Source organism: Cyanistes caeruleus, chromosome 9 (assembly GCF_971803275.1).
Source record: "Cyanistes caeruleus chromosome 9, bCyaCae1.hap1.1, whole genome shotgun sequence".
Classification (NCBI taxonomy): Eukaryota; Metazoa; Chordata; class Aves; order Passeriformes; family Paridae; genus Cyanistes; species Cyanistes caeruleus.
This window is the reverse complement of record NC_141709.1, coordinates 33,003,152-33,015,745: the sequence shown is the minus strand read 5'-3', so window position 1 is coordinate 33,015,745 and position 12,594 is coordinate 33,003,152. Positions and strand designations below refer to the sequence as shown.

At 45.1% G+C, this 12,594-nt stretch overlaps 1 protein-coding gene across 1 annotated transcript in view; it reads right to left on the bottom strand.

The window, feature by feature from the left end:
- Window positions 1-12,594, bottom strand: part of ROR1 (ROR family WNT receptor 1) — a 144,590-nt gene that overhangs the window by 4,247 nt on the left and 127,749 nt on the right. Inside the window, exons 5-8 of the mRNA XM_086841577.1 lie at window positions 10,941-11,068; window positions 8,382-8,699; window positions 6,163-6,408; window positions 1,428-1,639 (exon numbers count right to left, since the gene is read on the bottom strand). Coding sequence (XP_086697703.1) covers window positions 1,428-1,639; window positions 6,163-6,408; window positions 8,382-8,699; window positions 10,941-11,068 — 904 coding nt within the window. The remainder of the gene's footprint in view (window positions 1-1,427; window positions 1,640-6,162; window positions 6,409-8,381; window positions 8,700-10,940; window positions 11,069-12,594) is intronic.

Sequence of the window (12,594 nt, the reverse complement as noted above, 5' to 3'; positions counted from 1 at the left end):
ACACGAGTGTCCAAAATGTAGGGAAGTGTAAAATACACAAGAGGCAGCAGAGGGAAACCCACCCCTTCCATCTCTTCTTCAGCTCCAGGACAAGATGTCCTTGATTTATTATATTTTTTGAAGGCAATTAAAATCCCTTAAAACTGAAGGAAATGCTAACATTCCTATTTATCCAAGCAAACAACTGCCTCAGTGGGAGCTTGAAGCTTAAATGTGTTTTCACCCAAAGCTCACATCAATTTTTAAAGTAAGATTCCATTTCCTTTCCTTGAAAATATTGTTTGAAAGGCAATCAAAATACTGGAGACAGTGAGAGCTGGCTTTCCCAGTGGGAAAATCCTGAATTAGCATAAATTAAAGGAAAATATTTCTTGCAGCGCATGACTTGCAAATTGAAAGAGAATGGTCAATATTTGCAAATATTTCCAGGAATTTCTGCTTTCCTGTGCTGTGTGTGCCAGCAGGAAAGGTGGGAATTGCATCCTCAATAAAAAGAGGATGGAATTCCCATTATCTTCAGTTTAACTGGGATTGAATTCCAAATTCCCAGCAGAACAGGGAGCAAGAAGCAACCCCAAATTTAAGGAAATATTCCAGGAGGTTGGATGCAAGATGCACACTGACTTTATTCAATGTTATTTTACTGCTACCAATATTTTGAGATAAAACTACTCCAAGCTGTACAGGAAAGCTGGAACTGGGAACTTCCAAGGAAAATGAAGATAAATTCACCAGGCCAGTGTGTGTGGGATTGAGATACAAGTTTTCACTCTAAAATGCTTCAAAAGAACACCAAATTCCAAATGAATAAAACCCATCAAGTTCTTGAAGAACCATAAAATATCTTGGGTTGGAAGGGAATCCCATGAAACAGGAGGGAAATTCTCTTCCAGGGCATTCCTGTGCCTGTGGATGGCAGGAGGGATTTCCAGCCCTGGCTGACACCAGGAAATCATGAGGTTGCTCACACTTCAATCAAAATGATTTTTAAAATTCTTCCTGAATTTGGAGCAGGAGCTGTTCTGGTCATTTCTGCTTTTAACTGAGGGAATGGGTAAGCCAGGAAAGCCAAGGAAGAAATCTTTCCAAAGGTGATTTTAGCTGAGTGAAAGGTGACAGATGAACTGAGCAGAGCCATGAAAAACTCTCCTGAGGAAATGCTGAATCACATCTTTACCTGCATTAGCCTCTCACTTCAATGAGGTGTTCTAGAGATGCTTCAGGAAGGGCTTTCTTGCTTTATCACACAAAAACTCCTTTATTTCTCCAGGGACATGGACACACAGGACAGACCGCTGCTGCTGCTCACAAAAATCACCCCAATCACAGGCAGGAAACCACCTGAATATTTCAGTGCTGGGTTCTTTGCAGCATTTCCCTCCCTGCCTGTGGAGACAGCAAGTGTGGAAGCAGAAATCTGGGTTTACCTTTGGTTTGTAGGCGTTGAGCATGGACATCTCCACGTTCTGCCCCCGGACGTGCTTCGGCTGCCTCTGCACCGGAGGGGACGAGGATTTCTGGTTGTTCCGACAGATGCAGATGAAGAAGAAGAGCAAGGCTATGGCCAGGGGAATGGTGACACTCGGCACCAGGATGTACAGGATTTCCATTTTATTCTTTTCCTTGGAATCCTTGTAATCTGGTTCAGAAGGGAAAAAAAAAACAAGGGAATGAAGAATCCCACAGAGTCAAACACATCCCTGGGTCAACTAAAAGTGTTAAAAAGAATCAAACATACTTTTTATCTTGCTAGAAATCCACCTTGGATGTTGTTTTATTTAATTAATATTAAAAGGAAAAATTGTTTTGTGGAGGAACAATTCTGTAGGGACACACAGGAACAGTCCCTGTCAGGTCAAACCCACGGATGGGCAGGAAACCCATCAATTCCCAAGTGGAATGCTGTGAGGTTCCTTTGCTTGGGCTGAAATGATGCCCTAACACAGATCCACAGAAAAGAGAATTTCTGAAACACCTTATAGAAGTTCCAGGGACTTGGAATTAAATGATTTTTAAGGTCCCTTCCAAGCCAGACCATTCTGTGATTCCAAGGAAAGCTCCGGTGGGAATACAAACTCCTTCTCTGTGTCCTGGTTTGGGACAGGTTAAAGGAGAACACTCTGGATTGAGCTGCCTCCCTTGAAAGGTTCAACCAACCCTTTTCCAGCAGGAAGGAATGGATACAAGCAGGAGGAAGTGAAAAAAGAACAGTTCACTATGAGCAGAGTAAGGTGCCAGGAAAGCTGGAGCAGGGATGAAGAGGAAGAATGCCGAAGGGATGGGAAGGGGGATGGTGTAACACAGTCCAATCCCTGCAATCCCTGCTCCCTCTCAGGGATTTTGGAAACACCATCCTCTCTTTGTCACTGCCCAGGGTATCCAGCACTGCATCCCCTGGCTGGCTCTGGCTTCCTGGGAAACGCTCAGAGGGAAAAGCAGTGGGAGAGGGGAGAGGCTTTGGGAGGAGCTCAGGGAGGCCCTGATGGGGTGACAGGGACAGATCCCCATCCCGAGTGTCCCAGGGACAGGGGCAGGGACAGATCCCCCATCCCGAGTGTCCCAGGGACAGGGACAGATCCCCATCCCGAGTGTCACAGGGACAGGGACAGATCCCCATCCCGAGTGTCACAGGGACAGGGACAGGGGCAGGGACAGATCCCCCATCCCGAGTGTCACAGGGACAGGGACAGGGACAGATCCCCATCCCGAGTGTCACAGGGACAGGGACAGATCCCCATCCCGAGTGTCCCAGGGACAGGGACAGATCCCCATCCTGAGTGTTCCAGGGACAGGGACAGATCCCCCATCCTGAGTGTCCAAGGGACAGGGACAGGGACAGATCCCCATCCCGAGTGTCCCAGGGACAGGGACAGATCCCCATCCTGAGTGTTCCAGGGACAGGGACAGATCCCCCATCCTGAGTGTCCAAGGGACAGGGACAGGGACAGATCCCCATCCCGAGTGTCCCAGGGACAGGGACAGATCCTCCATCCCGAGTGTCCCAGGGACAGATCCCCATCCCGAGTGTCCCAGGGACAGGGACAGGGGCAGGGACAGATCCCCCATCCTGAGTGTCACAGGGACAGGGACAGATCCCCCATCCCGAGTGTCACAGGGACAGGGGCAGGGACAGATCCCCCATCCCCAGTGCCCTGGACACAGGGACACAGAGCCCTGCTCTGCCATTCCCCAGGATCATTCCCAAGGCTTAGGCAGGAATTACACCCGGATTAACGCGCTCACTGCAGGGGAACCCGGAGGATCCCTGGAGCCCGGGCCACCCTGGCTGTTTCCAAGGAAATTGGGAATGCCTGAGGCAGCCTGAGGGAGTCTGGGAGAACGGGAATGTTTTATTATCCCTGCAGGGTCACTCCAGTTTGTTTGTCTGTGTTTTCCAGGCTGGATTTGTACAAGTGCTCAGCGGCCCACACAGATCTCTTTTATGCACTTCATTAAACATGAACTTGATCTGAAGCTTGGGCTCCACTCAAATTGTGACAGAGGCAAAGTTCAAATGGTTCTGGATGCCACTTTGCATAACCCCTCTCCCCTTTCAGGCTCACGCTGTCCTCTGCTCCCCCAGGCTCCTCTCTGATCATCCCTTTCAGATTAATTTGTGCCATCCACGTTTGAACTGAGAGGAAAGGTAGCCCAAATATTCCTACAGCCTTTGGGAAACACCAGAGGACTAAAGCACCATCCCCAGGACATTCTCCCTGTTCCCAGAGAGGCAGGGATTCACACACTGCCCTCCCCAACCTGCTTAGGCTTGGCTTTGCTAAGCCTCGTGCTCGAATTAGCCCGTGTTTCATCTTCCCACAGTCAGGGTGACAAACTTTGATCAAACAGATCCCTCACAGCTCGTGAGATACACTGGGAGAAAGGAAAAGAAAGCAGCAGCACGAGGCAGAGAGAGACCTGGGCACCAGTTCACCACCTGAGCTATTCCAGTCAAAGGCAATTATTATTCTTATTAAGTAGCAGCCCCCCGCCGTGAAGCCTCATTAGGTTAATGGGCTTCTTGGGAGCCACCCTAATTAAATCCATTTCCCATCTAGGCACGTCCTGCTGAGGCAGAATTCACAATACTGATTAAAATGGGCCTGAAATGGCTCTTTCAGCCAGTGCAAAACCAGCAGAATGCAAGTCCCACACTGTATTCTGGTTTTAATATGCAGATTAGCACTTAACAATTCAATTAGTGCTCACCTGATCCAGCTCTGTTTGTATTTAGAATAATAAAGCCACAGAACAACGAGTACTCTTTAAGGCAGCAGTGAGAGGTTTTGGCAATTAAAACCTTTGTCAGGAATTCTCCAGCCCAGCCAGACTATCTCAGTTATTATCAAGCAAAGCTTGAAAATCAGAGAATTTGGCTCCAAAAGAGTCCTGGTAATCCAGATCAAAAGCCTGAGCCAGGCCTGGAATCTCAGAGCCCATCTAGAGGGGGCTGGCACAAAAATATTCAGGATCCCTTTCTTAAATATATTTTTATTTTTATATATTATATATATATTATATATAATATATTATATATATTATATTTATATATAATTTATTATATATAAATATATATTATATAATCTACTATATATTATATTTATTTTTATATATAATATATATTATATTTTATATTTATATATATTATATATATATTATTATATATTTTTATTTGAAATAACAGCAGAAGAGATACAGGACTCGAAAAGTGGGGGGGAAAATCATGGAAAAGCTCTCAGAGATCAGCAAGTCCAACTCTTAAACCAGCACTGCCTTGTTTAAAAAATAGAGAAGACATTGCCAGGTCCTTTAAAATGGATTTGAAATTTGTGTTTACAGAATTTCCCCAGCTGCATTTTGGGTTTGTAAAATGACCAAAAAGGGAGATTCAGCTCTCATTTAATTCTGCTTTTCAGAGACCCTGGGGGAAGAGAATGGAGGACCTGAACAAATGGGTCCAAATTGTTTTATCTGCATGTAGAAATAACAATATTGATAACAGGCCAAAAAAAATATAAAAATATAGCTATTTGCATGGACATGCCAGAAATGTTCTGGAAATTCCAAGTTTCACACAAAATTTGATGCTGCCTACAAGTTGTCACAGTAACATTTACCTTTCCCCTCAGAAAAGAGATTCCTTTGATGTTCCTGCTCCACAGCCAGAACCAAATTAAATTTTTTCTGGTTATGGTTATGAACATTCCTGCAGTGAGACATGTTCTGAGTTTGCTCCAAAGTCTTTTTCAATTAATGGAAAGATGGGAATCGATGCCAAAATGGGTTCTAAATTATGTTCTTACTGAAAGGGTAGATGAGGGGGAAGGCAGATAGTCTGGGCTCCATCATGTGCATCTCAAACCCTCTCCCAGTTTTTGGGCCCCTCACAAGGAGAAAGCCATGGAGGGGCTGGAGCGTGTCCAGGGAAGGGAAGGGGCTGGAGAATCCCTGAGGGAGCTGGGAAGGGGCTGGAGAATCCCTGAGGGAGCTGGGAAGGGGCTGGAGAATCCCTGAGGGAGCTGGGAAAGCTCAGCCTGGAGCAAAGGAGGCTCAGGGGGAATTTCTGGCTCTGCACAAGTCCCTGGCAGGAGGGGACAGCCGGGGGGATTTGGGATCTGCTCCCAGGGAACAGGGACAGGAGGAGAGGGAACGGCCTCAGGATGGGCCAGGGGAGGTTTAGATTGGATATTTGGGAAAATTTCTCCACTGAAAGGGTCGTCCAGCCCTGGCACAGCTGCTCAGGGCAGTGGTGGGGTCTTAAAAGGGCCTCAAAAAGGGATTTGAAAGGTGTGTGGATGTGGCATTGGGGACATGGGACAGTGGCAGCCTTGGAAGTGCCGAGGTTGGACTCGATGACCTCAGAGGGCTTTTCCAACCTCAACAATTCCTTGTTTCTATGATTTAATTTGGCTTGGGGAGTTGTATTGACTGGAACAACCTGGAAAGTCAGGACCACTCGAGCTGGCAGTGCACAGCCATTCCCCAGGAAATGATTTTCATGCCACCACTTTGTCACTGCAGCGGCAGCAAGGTCTCCTCAGAGCGGGCCCAGCCGGCCTTTCCTTCACCTCTGCTCCCAGGGCCTCACCAAAGACCCTTTTTGTGCACCAAACCCTTCCCCTTTTTGCCCCCAGCTCCAACCCAAAGCAGCTCGGGCGTTACCGCAGGCCGGGACATCGCAGAGCTCCGACTTGAAGTTCTCATCCAAGGTGAAGCACCACGGAGCGTCCTTCTGGTTGCCGGGGTTCCTGCAGTAGGAGTGGCCCCCGTTGAGCTCGGGGTACCTGGCGGCAGTGAAGGTGTGGGTGTGGGGGTACTGCGAGTTCCAGGGCTGGCACTGCCGCCCCGAGCGCGTCACGCTCACCGTGCCCCGGTAATCCACGCCCGTGCTGTTGTAGCACCTGTGATCTGCAAGGACAAGCAAAAGCCAAAGCTGCTCGTAATTTAGGAGTGTGAAGGGGGAAAGAGGGATGGGAGAGATGGAAAACTCCTCCACAGCCAGCTCAGCACCGGGAAATCGGTGGGGAAAGGGCCCAGGGTTCACGAGGTGATGGCCCCAAGATATTCCCAAGCACATTGGGAGAAAATCCCACAGAAAAACTTTAACTTCCAATGGAACTCCTCATTCCCAGCCCCAGGGAAGGCCGAGGTGCCCCAGGGATTCAGGTGACACAGACACCTGAGGTGCCCCAGGGATTCAGGTGACACAGACACCTGAGGTGCCAGCAGGGACACACAACCACATCCCTGCGCTCCTGCAGGGAGGCAGCTCTGCTGAAAATATTTCTGTTCTCTTGGGTCTTGAAGAGAAAAATTGAAAGCTGAGCTGAAAAACCCCAACAGCGACTGCAGGCTCTGGAGCACAGCTCCTGTGGGGATGGGCTGCTGGCATCTCCCAGCACGGCCCAGTTTGGAACCCCAGGCTCCCAGTTTGGGCCTGCTTTGCATTCCCGTTCCTGGGAGGATTTAAAGCTTATGCTCCTGCAGTGAAAACAGCTTCTGCCAAATGTTTTTAATATAAGATACACAAAAAAAGGCAAAAACTATGATGGGAAATTGAATTGCAGCCATTATTTTCATAGGAAGGTGGAAAATTTGTGGGAGCTGTGTTTGATATTTGACTGTTCAGATGTGGAAGGGCTGTGAACAGGCTGCAGCCCAGCCTGATCAAAGAGTGGGCTCAGCCAGAGCCTAAAATTAGGCTGGCTTAGGTAGGACAGCCCTAGAAATGCTCCTCCTAACAGGGATCCCTCCACTGCACTTGTGGTGCTGCCAGAGCACGTCAGGCTGAGGTGGGAGGAGGATGAGGAGCAGGGAGGATGAAGCCACCCATATTCCTCAGCATCCAAATACTTACACTCCACAGTTCCCAATTACTTAGCAAAGACCTGAAAATATCCTTCAGAATTCCTGAAAACATCCTTCAGAACTCCTGAAAAAAATCCTTCAGAATTCCTGAAAAAAAATCCTTCAGAACTCCTGAAAAAATATCCTTCAGAACTCCTGAAAAAATATCCTTCAGAACACCTGAAAAAAATCCTTCAGAATTCCTGAAAAAATATCCTTCAGAACTCCTGAAAACATCCTTCAGAATTCCTGAAAAAAAATCCTTCAGAATTCCTGAAAAAAATCCTTCACAATTCCTAAAAAAATTCTCCAGAATTCCTAAAAAAACCCTCTCCAGAATTCCTGAAAAAACCCTTCAGAATTCCTAAAAAACCCCCTTCAGAATTCCTGAAAAAAATCCTTGAGAATTCCTGTAAAAAATCCTTGAGAATTCCTGAAAAAAATATCCTTCAAAATTCCTGAAAAAAATCCCTCAGAACTCCTGAAAAAAATCCTTGAGAATTCCTAAAAAAATCCTTCAGAATTCCTGGAAAAACCCTTCAGAATTCCTGAAAAAAAATCCTTGAGAATTCCTGAAAAAAATATCCTTCAAAATTCCTGAAAAAAATCCCTCAGAACTCCTGAAAAAAATCCTCCACAATTCCTAAAAAAATCCTTCAGAATTCCTGGAAAAAATCCCTCAGAACTCCTGAAAAAAATCCTCCACAATTCCTAAAAAAACCCTTCAGAATTCCTGGAAAAACCCTTCAGAATTCCTGAAAAAAATCCTTGAGAATTCCTGAAAAAAAAACCTTGAGTATTCCTGAAAAAATCCTTCAGAACACCTGAAAAAAATCCTTCAGAATTCCTAAAAAAACCCTTCAGAATTCCTGAAAAATCCCTTCAGAATCCCTACCCTTGCTGGACAAGTGAAATTCACCCGTGAGCCGTCAACGCCCAAGCGCTGGCTCCGAGTGGGATGCACGAGCCCTTCCAGCCAATCCTGGCACAGCAATACCTTTTCCATGGAGAAAATCCAGATATTCCCCACTTACTTTTATTGATGGGATCAGCCATGGGGATCCCGATGCGGATACAGTTGACAGCCTCGGGGCTGTCGGGCTGGGGCAGATCTTCGCAGTTGGGCAACTTCAACCTCATCAGGATCATGGGGTTAGACCTGGCAAAAATGTACTCGGTCTGGCACAGGACGTTCTCCAGGATCTCACACTCGTCCCGGCACAGATCCCGAGGTTTGGGAGCGGAGGAGGTCTCGTCGCAGTAGGGGAAGGCGTAGTGGCACAGGGAGGGGATGGCAAACTGGGAGCATTTATCCGACAAATGGCTGGAGGTGCCGATCATGGTGAAGGCAGCTGGAAAACACCAGGGTGTCACTTGGGAATTGTTGGAGGCACAGAGAGTGTGCCCTTGGCTCTGACACCCAAGAAAACACTGAGTTTAAATGCTAAAGTTAGATAGAAAAGCTAAAAGTGTGTAAATTAAGGAGTTTTCTTAAGTCACTGGGTGAAAAAGTTAGAGTTTTGCTTAGAAAACAGAGGACAAGATGGAGAATTTAAGCTGTTGTCTCTTGTCCTTCTTCATCTTCATCTTCTTCTTCTAGAGGTTTTTGGGTAGTAGAGGGTGATTGGATAGAGAATGATGCACTGCAGCACTCAGGTGTTGGGTCATGGGGTCATTAAGAAAAATAATTTACCTGTCTATTGTTAATTAGGTGAAAATTGACACTTTTTCTCTTTTTGGTTGTGCTGCACTTGTCACACCCGGATTTCCTGGTCCCCTCTGAGCTCCTTTGGGATCCTCCCTCACGGGTGGTTCTGTTTATCTCAGTTCTCTGGGTCAGGAGAAAACTCCAGAGCTTGTTGGGATTTTGTTTCTTGTGTTTATTGGGATGTTTGCACAAATCCTGGCAGGTCTCTCCAGACTTTCTGCACAACTTCAATTCATCCTGCCCCTTGGGCTCTGATGGCACAAAATGGCCCCAAAACACGTGGCTGTTTTATCTTTATATCAATTTTTATCCAATTAACAATAGACAGGTGTATTGTTTTTATATATCAACAAATAAGTTTTCTATATCTACTCACGTAATTAAAACTGTGATTAACTCTAAACCAATCACTCTTTGTGCTCCTAAAAACTGCAGAATCATGGAGAAGAAGGAAGGAGAGCTAAAAACCACACCTTTCTTCCTCCATGTATTAAACACTATAAAATCTCTATTTTTCACTTCAGTGACATAATAAACATTCTACTACTTTCTACTTAATTTTTATATATCCTGGTTTACCCAGGGATATTTAGAAGACCTTCTTCAGTGACAAATATTAATGGATTAGACAAAAATTTATTAATTAGACAAAAATTAATTGATTAATACCTTTTGGGAGAATAAGACAAACAGAGAAATGTCACTCCATTTTTAGACTCCTACAAAAATAAGTATAAAGATAAAAGAACTGTGAAATTTGGGGCTGTTTTGTGCCTTTTGAGCCAATTTGAGCCAGGTGATGATGGGACAAAGAAAGGTCTGGGGAAGACCTGCCAAGACTTTTGATAATATATTAATAAATACAAGAAAAAAGAATCTAAGGAGCCTTTGGAGAATCCTTCCTGAAACAGAACTGAGATAAGAGGAATTCTCTGTATCCCAATGGTTTTTCTGTGCTGTTGCCTTCCCAGTAAAACCCTCCCTTCCCACTGCAGCTGTGCAGGAATTACAGCACTAATTACACTGGAAGTTATTAACGATGCTGATTTCACTGACAAGGAAAACACATCAGGTTTTCAACATGGGATTAATGCTAAGCTCGTTATCCAACCCCCAAATGTAATTATTCCCTTAATTATTCCCCCTTTATTTTTTTTCTTCCCAAATAACTTAAAATAATTTACAAATTCATGTAATATTTGCAAAACCAACAGGTGAACCCCAAATTCCTGCACCTTTCATACAATCCCAAGTAACTTTTCAAACTAAATGCTGGAAGATTATGAGCTGGTGGCTCCACATTTCCTTTCTTGGGGAAATGAAGCCTTTTTCTGAAATGCTGGCAGTGTTTGGAGCCAAAGGGAAAAGAGAAATTTGGGATATTCTGACAGCAAGAAGAAAAAAAATCTGAATATAGACATGATTACCAGGGTTAGGATCAGATCAAGTTAATTTATATGAAAAATAGAGAATATCATGATATCTATGATATCTGTGAATTCAGCAACCCCATCAGCACATCCCACAAAATTAATGGCAGCTGGTTCTCCCCTAAATCCAAAGGAATAATACTATTTGCTGGATTATTTATGCAGCTTTTCCCAGCACCTAAATTATTCCAGCCACATTAAATCAACTAAAGCTGGTCCCACTTTGCTTTCAAAACCTGCTGGGGTAACAGCAGCACGGAGTCTCCCAGAAGCTGTAAACACACAGCCCCTTCTCCTTGAAAAAATCATATTTTTAGGTGTTTTGGGAGGAGCTGGAGGAGCAGAGACACCCAGACGAGCTCATGGCAAGGGGGAATAAAAACCAAAACAAAATAACATTGCTGTTTATAAAACCCCAGCAGCTTTTTGGGAGCAGCCAAGGTGTTTTTACCCACCTGTAATTTGATTTTCTATTTCCCCCTGCATGTGCAAGGACTCCATGTAGATGGTTCTGTTCCCGATGAAGCGGGCGCAGGCGATGCCCCTGTAAGGCTGGCAAAACCCATCCTCCTCATACTCATCCCTGAAAGCAGCCAGAAACACAAAACTGTGACTGCAAAACACTGCAAACAATCAGGGTTATTTCCTTCTGTTCAATAAAAGCTTTGTTTGTTTAAATAAACCTCCCCCCCTTCATCTGCCTGGTAAAAAATGGCATTTCAGCTTAGCCAAAATACACATTAATGTTGTATGAAATGAGTGCTTTTAAGGCTCTGCTCAGAAATACACCCAGCCTTGATTAGAAGAGAAATATAAACTGCCTGGAAAAATAGGGTTGATGTTTATTTAAAGCAACCAACACATAGTTTTCTATTTTTGAACCAAGCTTGTGCTTAATATTGATAAAGCCAGCAGGAAGAGTCATGCAAACAGAATTTAAAGTGGATATAGAAAATCCAAATAGGATCCTGGAAATAGTAAATGTTTGCTCAGTCCTCTATGAGCAGTGACATTCAGTGCTAAAACAGAACCAAAACTGAGACAGGAGCTCAACAGACACATTTCTTTCATTAGGTGCTTTCTTTTAGGCAATATAGGAGACATTTAATCCAGAAATTCAGTTTTATTTGCCAGTGCTCTTCAAACAAAGCAAAGAAAGGCAGACACTGGATATTTTGAGTAATCAGCACTGAACAGGGAGTTTTAGTGGGGTTTTAGTGATCCCTGAAATCCCAACAAGGGCACAAATCAGCCCTTTCAATTCCCTCCTTTGAGGATCCACTGGGAAATATTTTGCACTGAGATTTTTGGGATGAATTTTTTGGACAAACGCCTCGGCTCTTCTCGAGGTGCCAGAAAAAGGAGAAAGTTTGAAATCATGAAAATTTGCTGATATTTTATTTGTTATTCCTGCCTGGCCCAGCCAAGCTCCTCTCAAACTCGGATAAATGATTTGGGATGATGACAGGGAACAGGTTATTTCCTTTGTGTGAGGAATTCTCCCTCCCCCAGATGCCCAAAGCCCAACAGTGCAACCACACCACGCCTCAATAAGGGAAAAATCAGGAGCTTTTTTTTTTTAATCAACTCTTCCTTTAAGTTTAACAAAAGCCACTTTCATCCCCTCCTGAAGAGCTTGGCTGTGAGAGCTTGGAAATGCAAATTCCATGGGGGATCTTTGAAGTGGGCCCTTCTTTGGGCAGCTCTAATGGGATTAGAGGGAAGAAGTGCTGGGATCTCCTTCCAGGACATCCCAGACATCGAGGAGAAGCCAATCCCCAGGGATTGTAATTATAATAATTGTAATTATTGTAATACAGCTCCCCAAGAGCTGTAATTTATGAGTGTGAAAGGGGAAAGAGGGATGGGAGAGATGGAAAACTCCTCCACAGCCAGCTCAGCACCGGGAAATCGGTGGGGAAAGGGCCCAGGGTTCACTGGGTGATGGCCCCAAGATATTCCCAAGCACATTGGGAGAAAATCCCACAGAAAAACTTTAACTTCCAATGGAACTGCTCATTCCCAGCCCCAGGGAAGGCCAAGGTGCCCCAGGGATTCAGGTGACACAGACACCTGAGGTGTCCCAGGGATTCAGGTGACACAGACACC